General features: G+C 52.6%; 1 protein-coding gene across 4 annotated transcripts in view; it reads left to right on the forward strand.

Moving 5' to 3' along the window:
- Positions 1 to 27,658, forward strand: part of RYR1 (ryanodine receptor 1) — a 119,077-nt gene that overhangs the window by 12,435 nt on the left and 78,984 nt on the right. For all 4 annotated transcript variants that reach the window (XM_079117384.1, XM_079117386.1, XM_079117385.1 and 1 more), the window contains exons 10-36: positions 477 to 633; positions 768 to 932; positions 1,637 to 1,758; positions 2,189 to 2,384; positions 4,817 to 4,952; positions 5,034 to 5,129; positions 5,209 to 5,327; positions 6,170 to 6,303; positions 6,634 to 6,875; positions 7,413 to 7,605; positions 8,476 to 8,692; positions 10,071 to 10,175; positions 10,349 to 10,452; positions 10,999 to 11,082; positions 11,767 to 12,074; positions 12,908 to 13,110; positions 13,997 to 14,171; positions 14,341 to 14,549; positions 18,263 to 18,657; positions 19,502 to 19,634; positions 20,446 to 20,606; positions 21,083 to 21,248; positions 22,939 to 23,025; positions 23,154 to 23,380; positions 24,739 to 25,351; positions 26,844 to 27,113; positions 27,389 to 27,589. In XM_079117384.1, coding sequence (XP_078973510.1) covers positions 477 to 633; positions 768 to 932; positions 1,637 to 1,758; positions 2,189 to 2,384; positions 4,817 to 4,952; positions 5,034 to 5,129; positions 5,209 to 5,327; positions 6,170 to 6,303; positions 6,634 to 6,875; positions 7,413 to 7,605; positions 8,476 to 8,692; positions 10,071 to 10,175; positions 10,349 to 10,452; positions 10,999 to 11,082; positions 11,767 to 12,074; positions 12,908 to 13,110; positions 13,997 to 14,171; positions 14,341 to 14,549; positions 18,263 to 18,657; positions 19,502 to 19,634; positions 20,446 to 20,606; positions 21,083 to 21,248; positions 22,939 to 23,025; positions 23,154 to 23,380; positions 24,739 to 25,351; positions 26,844 to 27,113; positions 27,389 to 27,589 — 5,218 coding nt within the window. The remainder of the gene's footprint in view (positions 1 to 476; positions 634 to 767; positions 933 to 1,636; positions 1,759 to 2,188; positions 2,385 to 4,816; positions 4,953 to 5,033; positions 5,130 to 5,208; positions 5,328 to 6,169; positions 6,304 to 6,633; positions 6,876 to 7,412; positions 7,606 to 8,475; positions 8,693 to 10,070; positions 10,176 to 10,348; positions 10,453 to 10,998; positions 11,083 to 11,766; positions 12,075 to 12,907; positions 13,111 to 13,996; positions 14,172 to 14,340; positions 14,550 to 18,262; positions 18,658 to 19,501; positions 19,635 to 20,445; positions 20,607 to 21,082; positions 21,249 to 22,938; positions 23,026 to 23,153; positions 23,381 to 24,738; positions 25,352 to 26,843; positions 27,114 to 27,388; positions 27,590 to 27,658) is intronic.

Here is a 27,658-nt window from a genome sequence, read left to right on the forward strand (position 1 = left end):
GAAGGGCTGGCATCTCCTTAGGGAGGCTGGGAGGGGAGAGAAGGTCTCCAAGGAAGATCTGAGGAAGAGATTGTAGGGTTTTCTTTTTGTGTGGGAGAATATCTGGGGAGATCAAATGAGAGATGGAGGTCCTCTGGGATCCTGGAGTGGAGTCCTGGACAAAAAAGAGGTTTTAGGGGATTGGGGTAGATTCCTGGGGAAAAGATTAAGGGTCTTGGGTGGAGAATGTAGAGGTCTGAAAAAAACAGGGGCACTGGAGACATCTGGGGAGCCCTATGGAATCTTCAAGGGCTTGAGAGAGGATTGGAATTCTCCAGGTAGGACTGAGGGGGGTCCAAGGAAGATTTGGGGGTCTCGAGAATGGCTCAGGGAACCCCAGAAGGGAGTCATGGACTTAAGGAGGTTTAGACCAAGACTATGGTATCCACGGGAGGTTTGGGGGGTCTTCTGACTCCCATTGCCCTCACCTTCCACAGCTGGAGCGGGAGCCACCTGCGCTGGGGCCAGCCACTGCGAATCCGGCATGTTACCACTGGGCGGTACCTGGCACTCACAGAGGACCAGGGCCTGGTGGTGGTTGACGCCAGCAAAGCCCACACCAAAGCCACCTCCTTCTGTTTCCGCATCTCCAAGGTCTGTGGGGGTCAGGGTGCCCTCTCGCCCGAAGCTCTGGTCTCCACCCAGCTTCTACTCTCCAGTCCCTCGGTGTGCCACCTCCCTTAAATACACAGGCAGAGGAGGCTGACCCCTGTCCTCTGCCCCTGCAGGAAAAGCTGGATGTGGTCCCCAAGCGGGATGTGGAGGGAATGGGCCCTCCCGAGATCAAGTATGGCGAGTCACTGTGCTTTGTGCAGCACGTGGCCTCAGGCCTGTGGCTCACCTATGCAGCCCCTGACCCCAAGGCCCTGAGACTCGGAGTGCTCAAGAAGAAGGTGAGCTCCTGGCAGGGGCAAGGTGGGGTCGGGGAGGGACAGGAAGGGGGCCGGGTGGTCATGCCTGAGCCTCCAGGAGTTTGAAGATGGAACTGAGAGAAAGACAGAGTCTGAGAGGGAAAAACAGACTGAGAAAGACCAAAAAGGAAAGAGATATAGAAAATATATATACCTACATGTATGTAAGTATGTGTGTGTGTGTGTGTGTGTGTGTACACTTATACTTGTTTGGACATAAAAATTGAGGATGTAGAGAGGACCTGGACCAGAAGATGACATGTGGGAGTTGTCAGCAGGTGGATGTTATTTATATTCGTGGGACTGGACGAGGTCTGGGGTGTCAGCTGTGACAGGCATTCTGCCTGGGAAGTGTTAAGTTTGGGGTGACAGAGCTTTTGGGGGGAAGGGTGTTTAAGTCTGTAAAAGGCATAGGAATGCAGAGAGAGAAGACAAGACAGGAGCACAACAAGGAAGAGAAAGAGATGGGGAAAGAGAACAGAGGGAAAAGCAGGAAGGGAAACAGATGGAGACATGGAGAGGAAGAAGAGAGAGGAAAGGAAAAGACAGATGAAGAGGGACAGAAAGATGGGGCAGATCTGCGGAGGGATTCTGTGGCACAGGGGGCAGCTGTGAGACTTGGCTCTGGACAGAGGCCTGTGGGTCATGGTCCTGGGTGACTGATCCCCTTCTGACTCTGCGCCCAGGCCATGCTACACCAGGAGGGCCATATGGATGATGCGCTGTCACTGACCCGGTGCCAACAGGAGGAGTCCCAGGCTGCCCGCATGATCCATAGCACTGCTGGCTTGTACAACCAGTTCATCAAGTAAGCAGCTGCCTACCCTGCCCGGGGTGGCCCCAGGCTCCTGGTGGTCATGCACCTGATTGCTTTAATCTCCAGAGACCTCTGGAATCTACCACCCTGTCTAACATACACTGGCTCCTAATCTCTAAGCTCCTGACCCCTAATCTGACATAGACAACCATGACCTTTGGCCTCACCCTCATGATCATTACCTTTTACATCTCTGACACCCAAACGCTCGATCCTGGACCCTCCCAGTCCTGTGCCTCCATAGGAGTGAGTTCCAGTCCCAGCTCTGCCCTTGGTTGCCCTGTGACCTCGGGCCAAGGTCTTTCTCTGCTTTCGTCTGTCCCTCACCCCCTCTGCAAAGCAGGAGTCTGGGGGAGTCCAGCAGGGTGGGGTGGTGACAGTCGGAGATGGAGCCCTGGCTGACAATTGGTGGTCCCCTCAGGGGCCTGGACAGCTTCAGCGGGAAACCTCGGGGCTCAGGTCCGCCGGCTGGCTCGGCGCTGCCCATTGAGGGAGTCATCCTGAGCCTGCAGGACCTCATCGTTTACTTCGAGCCGCCCTCTGAGGAACTGCAGCACGAAGAAAAGCAGAGCAAGTTGCGCAGCCTGCGCAACCGCCAGAGCCTCTTCCAGGAGGAGGTGGGGCCGCGGCGTGGGAGGGGCGGGGTCTGTGGGAACAGGGGCGTGGCCTAGGGCGGAGCTGCGGCGCAGGGAAGCCAGGGCCCGAGTAACCTGGGGACTAGGAGCCAGGCAGCGGGGCGTGACCAGGGGAGGAGCACGAGGAAGGTCTCAGCCTGAGAGAACTAAGGGGCCGGGGCCTCTAGGGGCGGGACTAGGTGGTGGGCGGGCCTTGAGGGAGGGATGGGGTGGGGGGCGGGGCCTCAGTGCCAAGCTCCGTGCCAAGGCCCGGCCTGGGAGGGGAGGCTGGGGAGAAGGTGGAGGCTGAGAGGGGTGGGGCTGCCGGCTCAGGGGGCCGTGTCGTGGGGGCGGGGCCTGAGGGTGGGGAGTACGGGGTCCAAGGTTGTATTGGGGGCTTCATGGAAGAGAGCATATGGAAGGACCTAACCTGGGGTCTGGGGCTGGGCGTTTGTTAGAAGAACACGGAGGGAAGAGGTGTGCCTGGCTCCTATCAGCCGGAGGTCTGGGTAGGAGGAGCCTAGAGCAGTGGGACTTGGGGCCTGGCCAAAGGTCAGGGGGTCTGATACCTTCTTTAGTGGAGGAAGCATGTCCATTCAAAGGTATCCAGCCCTCCAGGGGATTCAGGGAGAAAGACCTGTAAAAGATAATAGCAATGGTAACGATGCTACCCACAGGATAGAATTACTATAATATATGCAGATGCTTAGGACAGTTCTAGTAGAGGAGATGCTCTGTAAGTGTTAGTGGTCATTGTCACCTTGAAGTTATCCCTTACTGTGTGTTAAGGGCTCTATATCCATGTCGTTCTCTCAGTGACCCCATAGGGGGATTGTAATTTCCATGTTATAGAGGGGGTTACTGAAGCCCAGAGAGATGAAGTTCATCATCTACTCAGCCAATATGCCAGCTGTGAAAAAAACAGAAAACTGTCCTTATGGAGTTCACACAGCAGGGGAAGATGGATGATTAGTAAAATAAATAAGTACACTGGTGTCATGTCAATGGCAATAAGTGCTAAGGAGAAAAATAAATCAGGGAAGGATTTAAAATAGAGTGCTCAGGCAGGCTGACCTGAAGAAAGCGAGGGAGGCAGGGCATACCTGGGGGAAGGGCTACTGGTAGAGGAGGGAGCAAATGCAAAGGCCCTGAGGTGGGAGTGTGCTTGGAATGTTCCAGAAAGAGCAAAGAGGTGATGAGCAGAGTGGCCAGGGAAGGGTGGGGGGAGATGAGTTCAGAGAGGTGAGAACATCTAGGTCACGGTGAGATCTTTGGCTTTGGGAGTTACTGGAAGATTAGGTCTTCTAAAGTCACAAGGAGTTACTGGCAGAACTAGTCTGTGTGACTCCAGCTTGGTTGTATTCTGTCGTGAAGCCCAGCTTCTCTTACTGATGATATGGGTTTCTGGACATAGCTACACATGTCCTCCTTTATCTGCAGAGGATGTGTTCCAAGATCTCCAGTGGAGCCTGAAACTCAGATAAAACCAAAGTTATAACCTATGTATACTATATTATTCCCTATACACACATACCTATAATTGAGTTTAATTTAAACTTTAAGTACAATAAGAGATTAACAATAATAACTAATAATAAAATATAAGTATTATAACAATATACTGTAATAAAAGTCATGTGAATGTGATCTCCCTCTCTCTCAAAATATGGAATTTCCCGTTTAATATTTTTGGACTGTGGATGATTGGGGTAACTGAAACCGCAGAAAGTGAAACCACAGATAAGGGAGAGGATGACTGTATAAACATTGTCATAACAGAGCTGGGTGTGGTGGCTCATGCCGGTGATCCCAGAGACTCAGGAGGCTGAGGCAGGAGGATAGTAAGTTTGAGGCCAGCCTCAGCAACTTGATGAGGCCATAAACAACTTAACAAGACCCAGTTTCAAAAAGTAGAAAGACCTGGGGATGTGGATTAATGGTTAAGCACCCCTGGTTCATAGTAGAACTATTTGCAGTGGCCTAAAACTGGAAACAGCCCAAATGTCCACAGCACTAGAATGGATCCATAAGCTTGGCACATCCCAGCCGTGGAAATGAAAATGAAGAGAAGGTACAGCCACATGCAGCCATGTGCTTGAATCTCAAAACATAACATTGCGCAAAAGAATGCCTGCTGCATATCCCAAGTTGTAAAGCAGGCAAACTGTGGGCTGCTTGGAAGGAAGTAGCAGAGACAGAGAGGGGGATGGGGAAGCACAAATTCAACCCTGATGGTAATAAAGGCAAGTTATGTTGACTGTAGAGGCAGAGAGGACAAGGACAGGTTTGGGGAGCCAAGGAGGAGGGGAGGATACTGGGACCAAAGCGGGACAGCCACTAGCTGTTGAAGGAATGTGAATTAGTAAATCCGAGAAAGAAGAGGAAGGGAGGGCCTGGGACCCCAGTTGTGACCATCTCCTGTATTCACCACCCAGGGGATGCTCTCCCTGGTCCTGAATTGCATCGATCGCCTAAACGTCTACACCACAGCTGCCCACTTTGCTGAATATGCGGGGGAGGAGGCAGCTGAGTCCTGGAAAGAGATTGTGAACTTGCTCTATGAACTCCTGGGTAAGGAACCTCACACCTAACTCCCCCAAGACTACCCCAGATCCCCCATCCCATGGCGTCTGATTCCTCCTCCACCCTCAGCCTCTCTGATCCGTGGCAATCGGACCAACTGTGCCCTGTTCTCCACGAACCTGGACTGGCTGGTCAGCAAGCTGGACCGGCTGGAGGCCTCGTCTGGTAAGAGAGCCCAGGGAATGGGACGGGGTGGGGAGGGGGAGCTGCACCGCCTCACGTCTTCCCATCGGCACTGGGGCAGGCATCCTGGAGGTGCTATACTGTGTCCTGATCGAGAGTCCCGAGGTCCTGAACATCATCCAGGAAAACCACATCAAGTCCATCATCTCACTCCTGGACAAGCACGGGAGGAACCACAAGGTGGGCCTGTCATCCTGACCTTGGAACCCTGACCTCCTCCTGGGGCCCCAGGATTCCTCTCCTCTCATCTCTTACCTGGACTCCCCTCTCCCATGCTTCCATTTCACCATGAGGGGCTCAACCTCCTGGCTCCATTTTTTATGTTTTATACTGGGGATTGAACCCAGAGAGACCTTGTCATGGAGCCACATCCCCAGCCCTGTTTATTTTTTTATTTTGAGACAGGGTCCCACTGAGTTGCTTAGAGCCTCGCTGAGTCACCGAGGCTGGCTTTGAACTTGTGATCCTTCTGCCTCAGCCTCCCGAGTGGCTGGAGTTATAGGCCTGCACCACTGCACCAGCCTCTGACGTGTTTTTAAAGTTTTCAGATTTTATAGCCTTTAGGTGTGCTGCGTGTACTCTCTGCAGTCTGCCATAGGCCCTGCCAGTTCCTGCTGCGTGATTCCTGACCATTGCACACACTCACACATCCACTGGCCTCTGAAGATACACGTTTGTAACCCTGCTGATCCTAAATCAAATCTTGGTTCCTATGCCTCTCACTGACCCTTTCCGTCTGTCTTTTGTCCTTTGATCTCTTTCTTCATGATTCCAACCTATCCTTTCTTACACTGCTGAGGCCTTATCCCAACCCATGTGACCTCACCTCTCCCCCCAGCCCTCTTTGACCCCTGACCTTTCTCTGGAATCCCTGACCTTTCACTCTCACCACCTTCTTTCAGGCAGAATTTTCCTATGCTGACCAGATGCACCATTCTTGCATTCTGGCTTCCTATCCAAGTCCTCCTATAGGCCCCCTGCCTGCACCTTCACTCCCCTTTACCTCTGACCTTGACCTCCAGGTCCTGGATGTGCTGTGCTCCCTCTGTGTGTGCAATGGTGTGGCTGTGCGCTCCAACCAAGATCTCATTACGGAGAACTTGCTCCCTGGTCGTGAGCTTCTGCTACAGACAAACCTCATCAACTATGTCACCAGGTGTGGCTCCTAACCCCTGACCCTGGGCTCAGACCCTCTTGACCCTTTCTCTGACCCAGAGACTTCAACCCAGGTGAATGTCCCTTCTCAGGAGTCCACCTTGTCCTATTCCCCCGTGGGTCCCCATTCCTCTCGTTCTCTCGTCTGGGCTCCATTTCTGCCTCTTTCTGTTTTCCCTTTTTGTCGTTACCTGTTCTTGTTTCTCTTCAATCTCCTTAACCCTGGTTCTCTCCCATCTCTCATCTCTGTCTTTTGATGGCTCTCTGTCTGTCTGTCTGTCTCCCTATTTCCCTCCTCACAACCAGTCTCTCCTCTCCTTCTCTCCTGCAGCATCCGCCCCAACATCTTTGTGGGTCGAGCAGAGGGCTCCACGCAGTACGGCAAATGGTACTTTGAGGTGATGGTGGACGAGGTGGCTCCGTTTCTGACAGCTCAGGCCACCCACCTGCGGGTGGGCTGGGCCCTCACTGAGGGCTACAGCCCCTACCCTGGGGGCGGCGAGGGCTGGGGCGGCAATGGGGTCGGCGATGACCTCTATTCCTATGGCTTTGATGGACTGCACCTCTGGACAGGTACCTAGACCCTTCCAGGGGACCCTCACCCTTGATTATTTACCCTAGAATTTCCCAGACTCTGACTAGGCACCCGGGTGCTCAGGATCTTGACCCAGTAGAGGAGAACTTTTGATCCCTATTTCTAATTTCCCAAGACCCTCATCCTAGAGCTTCCAGAATCCTGACCCTAACTGTTTCCTCATAATCTCCAAAACTCTGACCTCAGACAAGGCATGCTCTGACCCTAGAGATCCCAGAAGATTGCTTAGATTATTATGACCTTCGATCTTTGACTTATGACCTCAGAGTTTCCATAATTGTAACTGTAGGTGAACTCTGACCATGCAGCAATCAGGATCCTAAACTTCCTAACTTCAGGGGAACTTCGCTCCTAATTTTAGAAGTCCAGGACCATCCATGGGAACACTTATGCTTGGGAGGGGTGTCCCAAATCCAGTCCCCACAGGATCTTCCAATATCTGCCCCCTGTTTCTTGATATTGTTGGTTTCATGGAATCCCTGACTTCTGACCTGTTCCTGGTGACCCCGGTGCAGGACATGTGGCACGCCCGGTGACTTCTCCAGGACAGCACCTCCTGGCCCCTGAGGATGTGGTCAGCTGCTGCCTGGACCTCAGTGTGCCCTCCATCTCCTTCCGCATCAATGGTTGCCCTGTGCAGGGTGTCTTCGAGGCCTTCAACCTCGACGGACTCTTCTTCCCTGTTGTCAGCTTCTCAGCTGGTGTCAAGTAAGGACCTGCCCCTGCCCCAGTGTCTTGTGTTGGAGGACTGACCCAAGACAGCTTCTCAGTCACCCCACGCGTTCCTATGAGGCAAGGACACAGCCATCCACACTTAGGACTGTCTCAGTGACCCCTGCATGATTCTAATGACCTCAGATTCTTCCTAACCCCATGTTTCTACAATGACCTTCAAGTGACCCTGTGATTTTACAATGACCTTTTGATGACCCCCAAATCCAGATGTGTTCTGGTGACCCAAGACTTCCAATAACTTCCCAGTGACCTCAGACCCTCCTTATAGCTCCATCCTCTGTCAGTAACCTATCATGATGCCAGAATCTCCCAAAGGTGGCCCAGTAGATCCTGACTGGCCCAGAAGTCACTACTCAGTTAATTCAAAGGCTGAGAAGTCTTTCCAGTCCTTTCCCAGTGACCCCAAGTTTTCCAAATATCCATTCAGTGGAAATTATGGTGGTCTTATAACAGACCCAAGTGACTCCCAAATCACCTTCTTCTTGTTTTCCCCTGAACCTTCCAACATTCCCAGAAGCTTTGTTGACCTGGGGACTCCTGCAAAGGGCCTTCCCGTGACCTTGCAATCATGGAAACTCTTCTCTCCTAACTATAGGTCCTCCCACCCTTAACTCCCTGATGGTCCCCATTTCCTTTTGGATCCTCCAGTGACATTCCCTTATGATGTTCTTTTGACCCTAGACTTTCCTTTCTGACTCCTAGGTGACCTCCATGACCCTATGACTGCCCAGGGACCACGGGTCCCCTCAGAACCTTCCATGGGTTCCAGGATCACTCCCATGTCCCCCAGTAATCACAGACTGTCCCCTGTACCCTCCCACGATCCCCATTCTCCTCTTCCAGGGTGCGGTTCCTCCTTGGTGGCCGCCATGGTGAATTCAAGTTCCTCCCCCCACCTGGCTATGCCCCATGCCACGAGGCTGTGCTCCCTCGGGAGCGGCTCCATCTGGAACCCATCAAGGAGTACCGCCGGGAGGGACCCCGGGGGCCCCACCTGGTGGGCCCCAGTCGCTGCCTCTCACACACGGACTTCGTGCCCTGCCCTGTGGACACCGTCCAGGTACTGCCTGCCCTCCAAGGTTCTTCGGGTGAGGAAGGCTCTCTTAGGAGTCGGCGAGGTGGGGAGCTGGGCTGGGAGCTGGGGACCCCATTGCTGAACAGAGGGAAAACGGAGGCAAGGGACTCTTTCAAGGAAGGATCCCAGCATTCCACAGAAAGGGAGTTTTCTCCATGGCCCCATAAAAAAGATTGGTTATCGCCCCCGATTTACAGTGGAGTAAAGCAAGGCCCAGCGAGGGTAAGAAACCTGTGGAAGCAACACAGCTGGTTTCAGTCAGGGGCTCTGACTCTGAAGCCTGAGGTCCCACTACAATTTGGGGGGCATCTCTTCTGCATCAGGTCCCTCACGCTGCTTGTGTTCAGCTTAGACTTCCTACTTACCCTGTAAGGGGGTCCCTGTAGGAGGGGAGAGGTGCTGTGACAAGAGCTTAGCATAGCCCTGAGTAAACAGTAAGCACTCTCTGCAGTCAGTTGTCATTATTAGTAGCAGTAAGATTACCTCGGGGTGACCTGCCTGTCCCTGGTCCCTGGACACAGCCCGGGCCTTATCCTGGAGGCCTCTCCCTCTTCCTCTGCCTCTCAACCCTCCCACTGCACATTCCCCCCACAGCCCACCCTGACCCTAAACGTCATTATCTCTTGCCGGCAGAACACCAAGAGCATCAGTGTTTATTAGGCACCTACTGTGCACCAGGCATTTATGTGCACATCAAGTAGTTTTCATAAATGGTTTCTCTGACTCTTCATGAGGCAAGTGTTATGATTTAAATACTGGGACGAGTCTCATTATACAGAGAAGGAAAGGGACTCATTCATTCATTTGGGAGACATTTTCTTTTTGGGGGGGTGGGTACCAGGGATTGAACCTAGGGGTGCTTAACCACTGAGCCACATCCACAGCTCTTTTTTTATGTTTAATTTTGAGACAAGGTCTCACTAAGTTGCTGAGGGCCTCCCTAAGTTTCTGAGGCTGGCCTTGAACTTTCCATCCTCCTGCATGAGTCTCGCAAGCTGCTGGGATTACAGGTGTGCACCGCCACGCCCAGCTCAGCACACATTTCTTGAGCATCTCCTCTGGGTTGTGCCTGGCTCTGGCTGGGGCTAAGGACTTGGCAGAGACTGAGGTAGCCGAGGTCCTGCCCTTATGCAGCTCCCAGTCCACAAGGGAGTCAGATTTGTCCCCAGATAAGCCTTAATTCTGATGATGCTATGTCCTTGCTCATCTGGGCATCCATCCTGGAATCAAGATGAGGGCTGGGAGCAGCGCCATTAAACACCAGAAAAGGGCGCTGGGGGCCTGTCAGGTTGTAAGGAAGAGGGGTCATGGTGGAGGTGGTGGTGGGATTTCAGGGACCTGTTGCCTGTCCTCCCATCCCCAGATTGTTCTGCCTCCCCATCTGGAGCGCATTCGGGAGAAGCTGGCAGAGAACATCCATGAGCTCTGGGCACTGACTCGCATCGAACAGGGCTGGACCTATGGGCCGGTGAGGGGCAGTAATGGCTTGCCGGTTGAGATGCCTGGTGGCTGGGGACTTCAGGGTACCAGGGGGTACTCAGGCTACAGGTGGCAGAACTAGGGGTGGGAGGTCCTGGGAGGTCCGGGAGTCCTGGGTGGAGGGAAGGGGAGCCCAAGAGGCTGACACCAGGACTTCTCCAGGTTCGGGATGACAACAAGAGGCTGCACCCGTGTCTTGTGGACTTCCACAGCCTTCCAGAGCCCGAGAGGAATTACAACCTGCAGATGTCCGGGGAGACGCTCAAGTGAGGGGATCCCACGGGAGCAGGGGATGGAACAACTCCTGGGGGGAAGATGGCCAGGAGAGACAGAGAAAGGGAGGCAGAGACAGAGAGAAAAGGAAGACAGATGACAGACAGACATTTAGAGGGGACAGGAGTTGTGACAGAGAGGGAGAGAGAAGGAACCAGCAAGAGAAAATCAGCAGTGAGTTGGGCATGGTGGCACGTGCTGATGGTCCCAGCACTTGGGAGGCTGAGGAGGGAGGATCATTTGAACCCAGGAGTTCAAGGTCAGCTTGGCAATATAGCAAGACACTGTCTCAAATAATAAAAAGCAATGGAAAGGGAGAAAGACACAGATGGGGACAGAGAAAGAAGCAGACAGGAAAAAATTGACATAGTCAAAGAGATACAGAAAGGAAGAAACAGGGAGAGACAGATGTTGGAGGGATCAAGAGTGATGGGGACAGAGACGCCCCAACGGCCAGAGCAAGAGACAGAGCCAGAAGCAGAGGAGATGGGCAGGGAGCTCTGTGGGCTACGATCTTGTTGTCCTGTCCCCCTGCCTAGGACTCTGCTGGCGCTGGGTTGCCATGTGGGCATGGCTGATGAGAAGGCTGAGGACAACCTCAAGAAGACAAAACTCCCCAAGACGTGAGCGTGGGGCCTCAGGCCTGTTGGGGAATGGAGTGGGTGCTGGGGATGTGTGGAGAGGCTGAGGTCAGAGATGAAGAGGCTGTAGGTTGGGGTGAAGGTTATAGGGTCAGGGGTCAGGGCTCTGAGGTCAGAGGTGAGTGTCCAGGATTGAGTTCCAGTGAGAGAGAGCCTAGCAGAGAGCCCAGCACGTAGGGTCAGGGTCTGCCCTGAGGAAGCTGAGGTGACATCCCCGCATAGAGGCAAGGGATCAGTGGCAGAAGGGTGGAATCCTGAGGTTTCTGGAATTATAAGTAAGGCATCCTAAGATTATAGGGGAGAGAGTAGAGGTTCCGAGTTAGAGTGGGTGATTGGGTCTCTGGCCAGAATTAAGAAACCTCAAAGCTGAAGGTGAGAGGTCAGAGTTTCAGGGTCAAAGATAAAGCTCCTAGAATCAGGATGAAGATGTCACAGAGGTCAGAGATCAGTGCTGTCAAAGGCCTGCTTTGGATCCTAGAGTCAGAGGTCAGGGACCTCAGAGCTTATTCTAGAGAGTGCTAGAACCGCAACAGCAGGGACCGGAGGTCAGAGATTCCAAAGCCCTTGGCTAAGCATCCTGGAATCCTGGTACGAGGGTCGGAAGTCAGGGTCTCAGCACAGAGCCGAGGCAGGAGGGCCTCGTCAGTGGCCCTGCTGCACCTGCAGGTATATGATGAGCAATGGGTACAAGCCGGCTCCGCTGGACCTGAGCCACGTGCGCCTGACGCCGGCGCAGACGACCCTCGTGGATCGCCTGGCAGAGAATGGCCACAATGTGTGGGCACGAGACCGCGTGGCCCAGGGCTGGAGCTATAGCGCCGTGCAGGACATCCCTGCACGCAGAAACCCTCGCCTCGTGCCCTACCGCCTGCTGGACGAGGCCACCAAGCGCAGCAACCGGGACAGCCTCTGCCAGGCTGTGCGCACCCTGCTGGGCTATGGCTACAACATCGAGCCACCTGACCAGGAGCCCAGTGAGTGCTGACCCCTGGCTCCCACTCCTGACTCCTACCTTGACCCTGGCCCCTGACTCCTGGTCTCTGACCTGTCTCAGCCCTTGAATGAGTTCTATCTATAACATTAAGTGGACTGATCAGGAGGTCATTGAGCACTGACCCTTCCCCTTAACTAGACACCTCATGACCAAACCCTGACCCTGATCTGACCACTGACCATGGTCTGGCCCAGTCCCTGCCTGGGCCATGGCTATAACACTGAGCTGTCAGACCAATGAGTGCTGATTCCAATTCCTGGCCTTCACCTTTGACCCATAACCTCTAACCTCTGGACTAGGGCCATAACATGGAGCCACACAACCAAGGACTTAGAGTCTTTAATCCTTCCTCCTAACTGACCCCTGACCTTTCACTGATTTCCAGTCCCAGCCTTGACTCATAACCCTGACCATTCTCCCTAATCCTTGGTTTCTTAACTCCTGGTCCCAACCCCAATGTCTGGTCCCTCCTGACCGTGACTCTGACTGACTCCCCAGTCCTGCTCTCAACCCTTGATTCTAATGCTTGACTCTTAACTCCTGACCAGGCTTTACCCAACTTTCTCCTTCTGTGTCTCAGTCAGCATCTGTGTTCTCTGAGAGTGTGGCTGCTAACAAGAGGGGGTCTATAGATCTCTCCTGCCTCTCTGACCAATCTGGGGTTCTCCGATTCTCCTCTAACACCAAGAAATTCTCCCTCCTCTCCCTGTTCCCCCACACCCTCACCTTCTCTGTTCTCTCCCACCAACCTCTCGATGTCTTGGGACCCACTTCTTACCCAGCCTCTCTGACTTGACTCGGCCTCATTTGCAGGTCAGGTGGAGAGCCAGTCCCGTTGGGACCGGGTGCGCATCTTCCGGGCAGAGAGATCATATGCAGTGCAGAGTGGGCGCTGGTACTTCGAGTTCGAGGCGGTCACCACAGGCGAAATGCGAGTGGGCTGGGCGAGACCCGAGCTGCGGCCCGACGTAGAGTTGGGAGCTGATGACCTGGCCTATGTCTTCAATGGGCACCGCGTGGGTACCTCCTTGGGCTCCACTCTGCCAGTCCCTGTGGTCCCTCCCACAGTCACACACTCTAGCCCTGCTTCTGTCTGTGCTTCACTCTGTCTATCCATTCCTGCATCTACTATCCTCCTCATCCATCCATCCATCCATTGGCTCATCCATCTATCCATTCCCCACCCCTATCCACCCACCTATCCACCCATCCATCCATTTAACCATCCATCCATCCATACATTTAAACAACCATCTAGCCATCAACCCATCCATCTGTCCATCCATCCATCCATTCATTCATCCACTTAACAACCATCCATCCATCCATACATTTAAACAACCATCTAGCCATCAACCCATCCATCTGTCCATCCATCCATCCATTCATTCATCCACTTAACAACCATCCATCCATCCATCTATCCATCCGTCTATGCTTCTATTTACACTTTCTTCCTTCCCATCAGCCCATGTGGATTCTCACCTTTCTGTCCATACGTCCTCCAGCCACACACCCATCCTCTCTCATCCATCATTGTTCACCCATCTCTTCTGGGGACGTATGTGGGCATACATGGGCGAGTTCTTCTGGGTCCCATATGGAGGATCCCGATGGGTTCACTTTTCCTTTCTGTACCTGCTGCTGTCCCCAAACCCTCACAACCACTTTGGTGGTCCACACAGTCCTAGCCACGGGAACAGCAGGACCCGCATAGCAGGGCTGAGACAGAGATCAGCGAGGAAGGCAGTTCCAAGGACCGTGGATGCAAACATCGGGAATGATGGGGGGCACTGGGTGACCTCTTTCTCCTTCCTGACACACTGCATGTGTCTCTCCCTGCTTCCCCATCTCTCCATTTCTCTGTGTCTCAGCACCATGTCTTCTCTGGCCTCTTCACAGGGCCAGCGCTGGCATTTGGGCAGCGAGCCCTTTGGGCGTCCCTGGCAGTCAGGTGATGTCGTCGGCTGCATGATTGATCTCACAGAGAACACCATTATCTTTACCCTCAATGGCGAGGTCCTCATGTCAGACTCCGGCTCCGAGACAGCCTTCCGGGAGATTGAGATTGGGGAAGGTGAGACCCCTTCACATGCCCACCCTGGTTTTCCTCCATCTCACTTGAGCCTCACTTGAACCTTACCTTCAGCCCCTGGTTCTCTTACCCCTTCCACAGCACCGCCTCCCCATGACTGCCCCCGCCTTGCCCACCTGCTCACCCCCACCCATTCATCCCCCTCCACCAGGTTTCCTCCCCGTCTGCAGCTTGGGACCTGGCCAGGTGGGTCATCTCAACCTGGGCCAGGACGTGAGCTCCCTGCGATTCTTTGCCATCTGTGGCCTCCAGGAAGGCTTCGAGCCATTCGCCATCAATATGCAGCGCCCAGTCACCACCTGGTTCAGCAAAAGCCTTCCTCAGTTCGAACCTGTTCCCCTTGAACACCCCCACTATGAGGTGAGCTCAATAATCCCATCTGGTTTGTCTCCAGACCTTGTTCTCACAACTCTCTTCCCTGAGTTTCTCTTTCTACATTAGCACATAGGACATCTAGGAGAGGGTCTGGATATTGGGCTCTTGGGATTGCCTTTTTGGATATAACTTTGGCTCACCACACCTCTCTGAGCCCCAGGTGACTCACCTATAAAATGGGGGAAGAAAGAAAAGAGAAACTCAATGAAGTGACACCAATGGAATTTCTAGTCCTTAAAGCTACCTGATCCTACAGCAAGGTTTAAAGAAATATAAATCCAGTCAGGCAGGGTAATGCATGCCTGTAATTCCAACTACTTGGGAGGCAGAGGTAAGAAGATCCCAAATTCAAAGCCAGCCTGGATAACTTAGCAAAGTCCTGTCTCAAAATAAAATAAAAAGGACTGGGGATGTGGCTCAGTGGCAGAGCTTTACCTAGCATGCACAAAGACTTGGGTTCTTCCCAAGTATTGAAGGAAAAAAAAAAAAAAAAAAAAAAAGAAATATAAATCTCTGAGTATCCTGGCTGTATCTTGGTACCTGCCTAATTAATGGTAATCAGTGTGTTGGGATTTAGTATTTATTTTTTTATTTAGCTTATTTTGTTTTTAGTTACTTAGTTACTTTTCATTAATCCAAGCAACTAAATTTTCAGACTTCTCTTTCCCAAGGTTAAACTCAAGTTTAGACTCTGATTGTAAATACCTGACAAAGACCAAAGTGATTGTCCTTTCCACAGCTAGCCTGCAAAGAACTTGACCTCTGGTTGACTGAGTTTCAGCAGGCACTTTAGAATCAAACAGACCTGGAGTTGGCCTCTTACATTCTGTGTGATCTTGGGCATGTGACAGTCTATTTCTGAGTGTTTTACCACTAAGCCTCCCCAGCCTTTTAAAATTTTGAGACAGGGTCTCACTACATTGCTGAGGCTGACTTTGAACTTGTGATCCTCATTACCTTAGCCTCCTGAGTCACTGGAATTACAGGGCACGTGCCATCATGCCCAGCTTCTTTCTTTTTTTCCCTAAATAATTAGAGAGTAAGTTGGAGATGTTGTGCCCCATTACCCCAGAATACTTCAGTGTGGAAGCCAGGCATGGTGGCATGTGCCTGTAATCCCAGTGGCTCGGGAGTCTGAGGCAGGAGGATTGTGAGTTCAAGGCCAGCCTCAGCAACTTAGCCAGGCCCTAAGCAACTTAGTGAGACCATGTCTCAAAAATAAATAAATAAATAAATAAATAAGGGATGGGGATGTGGCTCAGTGGTAAAGTGCCCCTGATTCAATTCCTGGTACAAAACCCAAAACAAACAAACAAATAAAAACCCCCAGAAAACCTTCAGCGTGCATTTCTCCAGAACAAGGGCATGTTCTGTCTGAATAGAGTTATGAAAATCAGAAAATGAAGCACTGATAATATTATTCTCTAATCCACAGTTCATACCCCAGTTTTGCCAATTGTGACTATAATGTCCCTTATTTTTATCTAGTGTAGGATCCACTCCAGGATAGCCAGTTGTATTTGGTAGAGTGTTTCCAAGTTGTCTTTGTCTTCTATGGCTTTGACATTTTTGAGAACTACAGGCCAGTGGTTTTGTAGAATGTCCCTTAATTTGGGTTTGTTGGGTGCTTTGTCATGATTAGATAGATGCCTAGGAGGCATATTCAGCAGGAATATCTCAGAAGTGAGGTTGTGTTGCGCTTGCTGCATGACACTGTGTTGCTATGTCTCATTATAGTCAGCCCTCTGTATCCACAGATTCAATGTGATCAAAAATATTTGAAAAATAATTGCACTTGTACCGAACACATAGAGTTTTTTTTTGTCACTATTCCTTAAACAATTCAGTATAACAGCTATTTACATAGCATTTACATTGTAAGAGGCATTGTAAGCAGTGTAGAGATGATTTAAAGCATACAGTAGGGTATGGTGCAGGTTATGTGCAAATACTATGGCATTTTATATAACAGAACTGGGGCATCCATGAATTTTGGTATCTGCAGGGGGCCCTAGAACCAACCCTCTGTGCATCTCAAGGGACAACTGTATGGATTGTTAACTTTGACTATTTGAGCATGGTGGAGTCTGCCAGGTTTCTCTGTTGCTATTTTTCTCTTTATAGTTAATAAGTGATTTGTGGGGAGATATTTAAAAGCTGTGCAAAAGTGGAAGGGATTTTGGTAAGGGAATGTCCAGTCGAGATTGAGCTTTGGAAAGGTCCCTGCTGGCAGTGGATTACAGGAGGCCAGAGTAGAGGCTGAAAGCCCAGAGAGATGGCTGGGGTGGGACCCTTGCTCACCCAGATGGTGAGCTCCACCAGGGGCCCTGGTGCTGTGCAACAGGAAGGAATGCGCCCAACCATGTGGGAGAATCCAGACTTAGCGCTGAATGAAAGTAACCAGCACAAAGGAGCACATGCTGTGCGATTCCATTCATAGAAATTTCCAGAACAGGCAAAGCTAATCTGCGGCATGAATGGAGACTCGGTTACTGTGAAAGAATAACTCAGAGGCATTGTTAGTTTCTTTGCACACAGATCAAAGGAGAGAGTCTCTTGTCAAGGGACAAAAGGAAAATCAGGATTTCTAAGACAGAAGGGAGACAGGAGAGAGAAAGAGAGAGAGAGGGAGAGAGAGGTAAACAACCCTGCAGTTGGAATCTGGGAAAAGGGAATCTTTTTTAAAAAAACATTTTTAGTTGTCGATGGTCACGATGCCTTTATTTTATCTATTTATTTGTATGTGGTGCTGAGGATGGAACCCAGTGCCTCACCTGTGTTAGTCAATTGCTCCACCACTGAGCCACAACCCCACCCAGAACGGGGAATCTTGTAGGCACAGTTTTGGGTCAAATTCACTGGCTGTCAAGGAACGCAGAGGTCTGAGTTACAAATGATCCTTGAGGAGGTCAACTCTGCCTCTGTTGCTTGCGGAGTCTCTAGAAAACCTTCGCGAGTCCAGCTTGACTACCAAGGGCAGGTCTCTGTCCCTCTACGGGCTCCTGCCCCTTATTTAGGCCAGTCTGGCACATTTGACTCTTCAGAACCCCTTACCATCTTTAGAGGGTAGTGATCAGAAGGCCCCTGAGGGACTCCTGGGGACCTGGGTCCTGTTCTGCTTCCCCGTCCTGGCGTCGGCACACAGGTATGCTGCCGGTGTGAGAACTCACACCATGTACTTGACATACTCACACTTTTCTGAGTGTTACCAAAATGAACAAAAATTTACCGGGGGCCTCTTTACAAAAGTCTGACCTTTCTGAGCTTTTCTTCTCCAGCACTCTCCCCAAGAGCCCAGGAGGGCAAAGGTTTTGTTCTATTTGCTGATGTGTTCCTAGCACCTAGAACAGAACCTGGCACACAGTAGGTGCTCAGTAAATATTTGTGGGACAGACAGGTGGATGGAGATGGCCTGGAGTGAGTCCCACATAGTAAGTAATTCTGAAAGTTCTCCCAAGTGATTCCAGTGTACCACTGGGCTGCCACTATTAAGGTGCCCAGCAAAGGTGGACAGAGGGCTGAAAGCAACCCCTGGGCAAGTTTTGTGCCCTACAGTGACCAAAGGAGGAGGGGATGTCTTTAGTGAATCCTTACGCAGGGCTCTAAGACCTAACTTGGCACTGCATGTAACAGGGATAGGACAAGTGGCCTGGCCTAGCCCACCGGCCTCTCTCAGTGCTTTCTGCCCCTTCCCCCAGGTGGCCCGAATGGACGGCACCGTGGACACACCTCCCTGCCTGCGCCTGACCCACCGCACCTGGGGCTCCCAGAACAGTCTGGTGGAGATGCTCTTTCTCCGGCTGAGCCTTCCCGTTCAGTTCCACCAGCACTTCCGCTGCACTGCGGGGGCCACCCCCTTGGCACCCCCTGGTCTGCAGCCCCCGGCTGAGGACGAGGCCCGGGCAGCAGAACCTGACCCTGACTACGAAAATCTGCGCCGCTCAGCCGGCCGCTGGGGTGAGGCTGAAGGGGGCAAGGAAGGAGGTGCCAAGGAGGGCACCCCCGGGGGCGCCTCCCAGGCTGGGGGAGAGGCCCAGCCCGCCAGGGCAGAGAATGAGAAAGATGCGACCACAGAGAAGAACAAGAAGAGAGGGTGAGTGGAGGGTGGGGCCGGGGAGGTTAGGGTGGGCCTCGGATTCCCAGGACCCCAGTGTACTGCAGAGTGGCCCCACCTATGCTGAGTGCCGTCAGAACACGAGGGAGCCCAACGTGTCTCAGGGGCCCCATGATTTCCCAGGGGTGCTCTGATTCCTGAGAATATAGAATCGAGGAGCCCTACAGTATGGTGTGGAGACTTCGATTCCCAAGTACCTAGTGGACCCCCAAGCTTCGCCCAAGGAGCTTCCTTAGCCACGAACACTGAAGGGGGTCCAGGGTCTTGGGAGCGCTCACTCTGCTCCAGAGTTTACTGTACTCTCAGTGGACATCAACCTGAACCTAAACCGGGACCCTTTCTGTGTCTCAAGTGTACCCCCAAAACACCAACTTCCAGGGAGACCCTCAGAAGGTATTGAACTGCTCCTACATGGCAGCGGTTTTCAATGGGATGTGGCTCGGACTCTGGGGGGTGTTGGGAAATGACAGCACCGCCACTCTTCACGTGTGGGGGAGCTGCTGCTGGGGGCTCCGGGGTTCCTCCTGCCTCGCAGTGAACAAGACAGTGCCCCTCGTATGAGAAACGCTGATTGAGGGGGACCATTGTAAGTCCCAAAGAGGACCCCCATGTTCCCAGAAATGTGGGTGACATGGTACCATGAACACTGTGCAGCACCTCCAGAATGTAGGGTCACAGGGGAGTCCCGCCCTCTGGGTCAGGCTTTGGGTATCAGAAGCAGCATGCAGTCAGGATGGATGTGGGGGTCATGATTTTTGTGGAGGGAAGGTGGGGGCTGGATTTTAGAGCTGGTTCTCATGGCCGCCTCTCCTCCCACCACCAGGTTCTTATTCAAGGCCAAGAAAGCTGCCATGATGACCCAGCCACCAGCCACCCCAGCTCTGCCCCGACTCCCCCGCGACGTGGTGCCTGCTGATGACCGCGATGACCCTGAGATCATCCTCAACACCACTACGGTGTGAACCAGGCACCCTCTACTTTGGGGACCCCCCTAGCATAGTGTGGAAACTCCCCATTCCCAACTTTAGTGCTGCCATTCCCATATCTGGGGATACCCCAGTACGTACTAGACACAAACCACAGCACTTCATCCTTCAGACCCCTGGGTCCATCTACCTTGTGACCTGAAAATGGCAGGGAGATAATGAAGTTATGAGATACACTGCTATAAACTCCCAGGGACCCCAAAATCCAGAGGATAAACCAATATAGGCTAGGAACCCTGACATTTGGGATTGACCATGTAAACACAATACCCCCAATTGATAACCACCCTAAAACTCCTGAGAATGAAAATACACAATGCCAATATAGTTTTGGGTTCCTCCAAATTTGGAATGTTATGAGAAAGAAAGCCTAGCGGTTAGGATCGCGGGCCACCCAGGCCACTTGGCCAAGTCACTTCAGTGTTTCAGGCCTTCAGTGGAAGTGCTGTGGTTTCAGCCTCAGTAAAACAAGGTTGCATATGGAACCCACCTGAACTGGTGGCCAGGTGGATAAAGTGAGTCTGAGTAAAGAACCCAGGGCAGTAAGTGCTCTTGGGGGTTATTATTTATTAATTAGTTTGCTGTTACCAGGGAGGGACCCAAAGGTGGGGCTATCAGTAAATATTCCCAAGGGATTTCCAAATTAGTAGCCACAGAAACAGACACGGGGGGTCTTGAATCTGGTAACTTCTGAAACTCAGAGAGGACCCTGGAGACCAATGCAGAGTCCCAGGGAACGCTGTCCCCCTGACTGACCTCTGGCCCCCCTGTGTGTCCCCAGTACTATTACTCTGTGAGAGTCTTCGCTGGTCAGGAGCCCAGCTGCGTGTGGGTGGGCTGGGTCACCCCTGACTACCATCAGCACGACATGAACTTCGACCTCAGCAAGGTCCGGGCAGTGACCGTGACTATGGGGGATGAACAAGGCAATGTCCACAGCAGGTGCCAGGGGAGTGGGCGGTTCTATGGGGGTGGGAGGCTGGATGGGGTGGGGGTGGGGGTGGGGTCGGCAGAAGGGAGCTCCAGGCTGCCTGGCTGTGGGACCTGGGGACTTCCTGGAGCAAGAGGAAGCTCTGGAGTCTGGGCACCTGGCTCAGAAGCTTCCCTTCCTCCTCCTTCTCTTCTTTTTTCCCTTCGCTTGCTTCTTCTCTCTCTCCATCTCTTCTTTTCTGTTTTCTCCCTGCTTTATCCTGCCCTCTGTCTACCTTTCTCCTTTCTCTTCTCTCTCCCCAGTCTCTTCCCCCTCCGCCTCCCAGGAAGCCCCACCAGCCCCTAGAGGTCCAGGGCCTGGTCTACAGGGGGCAGGCATTTGGGGGTGGGTTTGGAGGTTACCCTATTCTGGGACCTCAGGGAAGTGGGTGTCCGTCCAGAGCTCCTGGGCTAAGGGTACCTACAGTGACCACTCCCGTCTCCTCCAGCCTCAAGTGCAGCAACTGCTACATGGTGTGGGGCGGGGACTTCGTGAGCCCCGGACAGCAGGGCCGGATCAGCCATACAGACCTTGTCATTGGCTGCCTGGTGGACTTGGCCACTGGCTTAATGACCTTCACAGCCAATGGCAAAGAGAGCAACACCTTCTTCCAGGTGAGTCCAACCCTCAGCAACAACTTAGCCATACAGCCTCACATTCCAGCATCCCAAGACCATCCTTCAGTATCTCCAAGGCCAGACCCCACCGAGATAGGACAAAATCAGCTTCTAATCTGTCCTCAGGAGGCCCCCTGGGAGACCACCTAATTGAACCTTCCACTAAAGGGAGCCCAGAAGGGAGGAGACAGAGTACAGCCTTGACCTTGGAGAGAGGACCATATTCCCTCATGGGTGATGCCAGTCACCACATTTTCACCAATCAGGGAGTACCCTAGGATGGGCCAGAATCCCAAGGTGGGCTTTTCCTTTTCAATATTTTTTATGAAAAAAAAGAAAGAAAGTGCGCCGGTACTCTTAAGTATACAGAAACACCGATTGCCCAGTATATGTCCAGATACCCACCACCAAAATGTTATCATTAATGTTTTCCTACACTGCCTTTATCACATATTATCCACCTATCTATCCATTAATTCAGCTAAGGTGGGCTTTGGAAAGCTTTGTTAAATGGAGAATTTCAGAAATATACAAAAATGGAATAGCATAATGAACCACCAGGTCCCCGTTCCACAGCTTCAACTCCCGCCCACTCCTGGCCGATCTCACCTCGTTTTTACGCCTACTTCCACCCGCAGGAGGATTTTGAAGGAAACTGCAGGCATCATGTAGTTTTATCTCTTTTCAATATGTATCTTTAAAAGATAAGGATTATTTTTAAAATGCATAACCACAATACCACTGTCACCCCCTAAATCCCAAACCAGTTGTTCCCAACCACCATCAAATGTCCAGTCCAGGTTCCATTTCTCTGGTTGCCTCAAAAATGTCCATTAGGTCACTTCTTTGTTTGAACTGGAATCTAAGTAAGATCATATTTTTAAAATATGTTTTTAGTTGTAGATGACACAATGCCTTTATTTATTTATTTTTATGTGGTGCCCAGGATCGAACCCAGTGCCTCACATGTGCCAGGCAAGCACTCTACCACTGAGCCACAACCCCGGCCCAATATTTTTTAATTGGTTGCTATGTCCCGTGAATTTCTTTTTATATGTCGGTTTCTTCTTCCATGCCTGCTCCCCCTTGAAGTGCATGGTTAAGGGAATCAGGCTGTTTGTGCTTCTCCAAATATGGTCCCAGCATGGGCAGGACCAGCATCACCAGGAGCTTGTTGGATATGCAGAATATCAGGCCCCTCCTCAGACAGGCTGAATCTGAATCTGCATTTCATGGAGAGCCCAGGAGTTTCACGCGCACATTAATATCAGGGCACATTAACCCAGTCCTTGTAGTTTCATGAGAACATTCTCCTCTGTTCCCTGTATTTCCTGTAAACTGGGGGTTGGGTCTAGAGGTGCAGTTAGATTCAGGTTTGGTTTTGTCAAGACTGCTCCACAGATGGTGTTGTTTGGGGATGGGGGTGGGGTTTGGAGAGAAAAACACAGAGAAACTGGAAAGGTATTCCTGGAGGGGCACGATGTGCACAAAGATGCAGATGACAAGTTGCCGGGGGGATTTGGAAGGGGTTGGCCTGGCTGGTGTGGCCCAGGGGTGACCTCAGAGCCACTGGGAGCCTTCAAATGCCCACATGTGGATTTGCAGGCTTGGCCTCAGCATTTGGGGTCCAGAGTCCACATTGCCAGCCCATCCTTGTCCCTCACCTTGTCCTCCTCTTCCCTGCCAGGTGGAGCCCAACACGAAGCTGTTTCCTGCTGTCTTTGTCCTGCCCACCCATCAGAACGTGGTCCAGTTTGAGCTGGGAAAGCAGAAGGTGAGAGTGCAGGAGTGGGGCACTTGTGGGAAAGGCTGAGGCGGGAGGTGTGGGAGACACCCTGGAAGTAGGGTGGAGGGCTGGGAAGAGCTGGGACTCCTGACTCAGGCATGCCTCTGCACCCCCAGAACATCATGCCACTGTCAGCCGCCATGTTCCTGAGTGAGCGCAAGAATCCAGCCCCCCAGTGCCCGCCACGCCTGGAGGTGCAGATGCTGATGCCTGTCTCCTGGAGTCGCATGCCCAACCACTTCCTGCAGGTGGAGACACGGCGTGCTGGCGAGCGGCTGGGCTGGGCTGTGCAGTGCCAGGAGCCGCTGACCATGATGGCACTGCATATCCCTGAGGAGAACAGGTCAGGGCCTGACTGGTGGCACATGGGCAGGGCAGGTGCTGCCAGCCCTCTGGGGTCTGGATCCAGCTCAGTGCCAACCCAGGAGGCCCCAGATCCACCTAGGGGGATTCTGACTCAGCTCAGGCTTCCAAATAACTCTCCAGGAGGCTCCAGACCTGCGTTATGGGGCCCTAGACCCATTCTGTGAGCACAGACTCACCTCGGGGACCACATTCCCACCCCCAGAGCTCCAACGCTATCTCAGGAAGCCCAGACCAAACCTGGAAGAACCCAACATTACCCAGAGAGCCCTGTTGCACCTCACGGCCTCTGGCCACACCCAGTCAGACTTTAGACCTGTCCCACAGAGATCTCAAACCCATTCCAGGGACCCAGACACACCTAGGACTACAGATGTGTTCACACAAATGCCAGAAATACTTTGTGTGTATGTGTGTGGTACTGGGAATTGAACCCAGGGGGTACTTCACCACTGAGCTACATCCTTACTCCTTGTTATTTTTATTTTGAGACAGGGTCTCACTAAGTTGCCCAGGCTGGCCTCAAACTTGCAATCCTCCTGCCTCAGGCTCCTGAGTCACTGGGATTACAGACCTGCACCACTGTTTCTGCCTAGAGATTTTTTGGTGGTGCTGGGGATTGAACGCATGGCCTTATGCTTGCAGGGCAAGCACTATGCCAACTGAGCTATATCCCCAGCCCTAGACATATGCTTAAGGACTCTGAACATAGCCAGGGATCCCAGACTCACCCCAGGAGGCTTCTGACATGATTAATTCTTTCCTTAATTAATTCATTTAACAAATAGCTCTGGACTTCTCCTATGTGGATTGGCAGCATGCTAAGCTGATGACACCAAGACTTTGACACCTAGTGACATTCTTGTAATGCTTATATACAACTCAGTGTGCCCAGATTTGCCCAGGGGGATCCATCCCCCCACTTATTCATTCACCAAATATTGAGCACTCCCAAATGCACGGCATCCTGTTTTAGGTGCTGGGAATATAGTAAATGAAACAGGCACAGATTTCCAGCTGTACTGAAGAAAACATTCTAGTGGCACTTAAAACCAATCTAAGGATCCCAGATACATTTGAGGGTTACCAGAATCCCTCTGGATTCTCAGAAAACTTAGACCATCCCAGGGTGTCCTAGATCCCTTAGGAACTTCCCAGATCATTGAAAAACTCCCAGACACAGCTCCAAAGCCCTCATCAGCCCTGACCTTGCAGACCCTGGGATTTACTGCTGGAGCAGCCAGTATTCACTTAAAGCATCTCTGCCTCTCTGTGGTCTGTGTCTGTCTACCTCCTCTGTGGGTCTGTCCCTGGTTGTGTTCCTCACCTCTGGCACAGGTGCATGGACATCCTGGAGCTCTCCGAGCGCCTGGACCTGCAACGCTTCCACTCGCACACCCTCTCCCTCTACCGCGCGGTGTGCGCCCTGGGCAACAACCGCGTGGCGCATGCGCTGTGCAGCCACGTGGACCAGGCACAGCTGCTGCACGCGCTGGAGGATGCCCACCTGCCTGGCCCTCTGCGTGCAGGCTACTATGACCTCCTCATCAGCATTCACTTGGAAAGTGCCTGCCGCAGCCGCCGCTCCATGCTCTCCGAATACATCGTGCCCCTCACGGCCGAGACGCGCGCCATCACGCTTTTCCCACCTGGAAGAAGCGCAGAAGACGGTCCCCGGCGTCACGGACTGCCTGGCGTTGGAGTCACGACCTCCCTGAGGCCCCCGCACCATTTCTCCCCGCCTTGTTTTGTGGCGGCCCTGCCCGCTGCTGGGGTAGCTGAAGCCCCGGCCCGCCTCAGCCCTGCCATCCCTCTGGAGGCCCTGCGGGACAAGGCGCTGAGAATGCTGGGGGAGGCTGTGCGGGATGGCGGGCAGCATGCGCGCGACCCCGTCGGGGGCTCCGTGGAGTTCCAGTTTGTGCCAGTGCTCAAGCTCGTGTCCACTCTGCTGGTAATGGCTTCCTCTGCTTCCCTCCCTGTCCTTCCCATTGAAAATCATCCACCCATCAATCCCTTCCATACGTGCATCCAGCCGCCCTCCGGTCCCTCCATCTACACATCCATCCACTTCAGTTTATCAGCTTCCTGTTCACCATGCACTTTTCCTTCCATCCACTCCTCTGTCTTCTGTTTATGTGTTCCTTCATCTTTCTTCTTCCCTTTCCTCCACTCAGCTAAGCAGCAACCCTCCGTCCATCCATCCACCCACCTTTCTCTCCACCTCATTCATTCATATGCCTTCATCTTCTCACACAGGAGTCTGCCCATCTTTTTTTCCTTCTCTCCTCCACCAAATATCCATCCATCCGTCTGTGTATCCACCTACCCAGCTTTCACCGTGTTTGCTCATCCAGCCTTCCATTCATTCCCATGGTCCAGTCACCCTTCCACTTATCTACCCATTTACTTATTTATGTATTTCCTTTCATACATCCAATAATCATCTTCCCTCCACCAGTGTATCCATCCATATACCCACTCACACATCCATCCGTTCCTCCACCTTCCATTTCCCTTTCCATTCCTCTGTGCACCTGTTTGTCCGTAGGTATGTAAACCCGTCCACGTACCCACAAATCTGTCCAGCCATCTGCACCGATTCACCTACCTGTTCATCCATCCATTCTCCATCCTTCTATCCATGTTTTCTTTCATGTGCTCCTTTATTCCTAAACCCATATAACCGTTCGTCCACATATCTGTCCATCCAACTTTGCATGCACAAGCCCATTCTCCATCCACGCACAAATCCGCCCAGCTAACCCGCCCACTGTCCAGCTATGTCCTCACTTCTCGATTTGCCCACCACTGCTGACTTGCTCACGCGTCTCCCATCCCATCCAACTCCCTGCACGCCTGCATCGTTTATCCTGTCACCCATCCAGCTGCCATCTCCTGCTCACCATTTCCTTCATCTCCCGTCGTGATCCACTCACACAGTCACTTCCCCTTGGGACCTCTACTGTTCACCCAGCCAGCCCCCAGCCCCCCTCTGTCCACCTTTCTCTCTCCCTGTTCTTCTTCTCTTTAAGCTGCTCTCTATCTCCTTCCACACTTCGGTCTGTGAGCATCTTCACAGTGTTGACTAAGAGCTCTGTGGCATGTGCTGGGAGCTACATGGGCCTCCATCAGGTGCAGGGCCTGTCCTGCCCCGAGAAGCACATATGTTTAGACTTGGGAGAAAGGACACTTACCTGTTAAGGGAGAGGTGCTCATGTTTGCCGATGTGGTCTGGGTTGTGTGGGTGAGACCCAGGTGTGAACGAGGGGAATTTCAAGGAGGCGGGTGGCAAGGAGGGGTTGCCATTTTGGCCCATAGGAGGACTCTATTAGGTTGGGGAAGAACCTGGCATGTGCAGGAGAAGCAGTTCTGGTGAGCGAGACTGGGGAGTGATTATGGTGGCCCTTCAGGCCACAGTGAGGGACTCAGAATTTGCCCTGCAGGTGATGGGCGTCTTCAGCGATGAGGATGTGAAACAGATCTTGAAGATGATTGAGCCTGAAGTGTTTGCTGAGGAAGAAGAGGAAGAGGAGGAGGAGGAGGAAGAGGAGGAAGAAGAGGATGAGGAGGAGAAGGAGGAGGATGAGGAGGAAGAGGCACAGGAGAAGGAAGATGAGGGAAAAGAGGAAGAGGAGGCAGCAGAAGCGGAGAAAGAAGAAGAATTGGAGGAGGGCCTGCTCCAGATGAAGCTGCCGGAATCTGTGAAGTTGCAGGTGGGTGTGTTCTTCCTGTCTTCCAGCCCCATCCGCCCGGGGCACGGGTCTGGACTGTCTGGAGGCAGTGGGGCTGTGGAAATGCAGAAAGCAGTTGGAGGGATGCTGGTGCCACGTGAGAGGAGACCACAGAGGCTGACTCAAGATCCAGGAGGGAGATGGGGGTGGCTGGGCCGTGGCAGGGCCAGGGAGGGTGGGGGGAAGAAGCAAGGGAAGTTTCAAGAGGCCCTGTGGTCTCACCACCTTCCCTTTTATTGCATGACTATGTCCCACAGATGTGCCACCTCCTAGAGTATTTCTGTGACCAAGAGCTGCAGCACCGTGTGGAGTCCCTAGCAGCCTTTGCAGAGCGCTATGTGGACAAGCTCCAGGCCAACCAGCGGGGCCGCTACGGCCTCCTCATGAAAGCCTTCACCATGAGCGCGGCTGAGACTGCAAGGCGGACCCGCGAGTTCCGATCCCCGCCCCAGGAGCAGGTCCGCCGACCCCTGACCTCCTCTAGTCTCACTGTCTAACCCCCAACCTTGACCTCTCCCCTGACTGAC

Source organism: Sciurus vulgaris (genome assembly GCF_902686455.1).
Source record: "Sciurus vulgaris genome assembly, chromosome: 17".
Taxonomy (NCBI): Eukaryota; Metazoa; Chordata; class Mammalia; order Rodentia; family Sciuridae; genus Sciurus; species Sciurus vulgaris.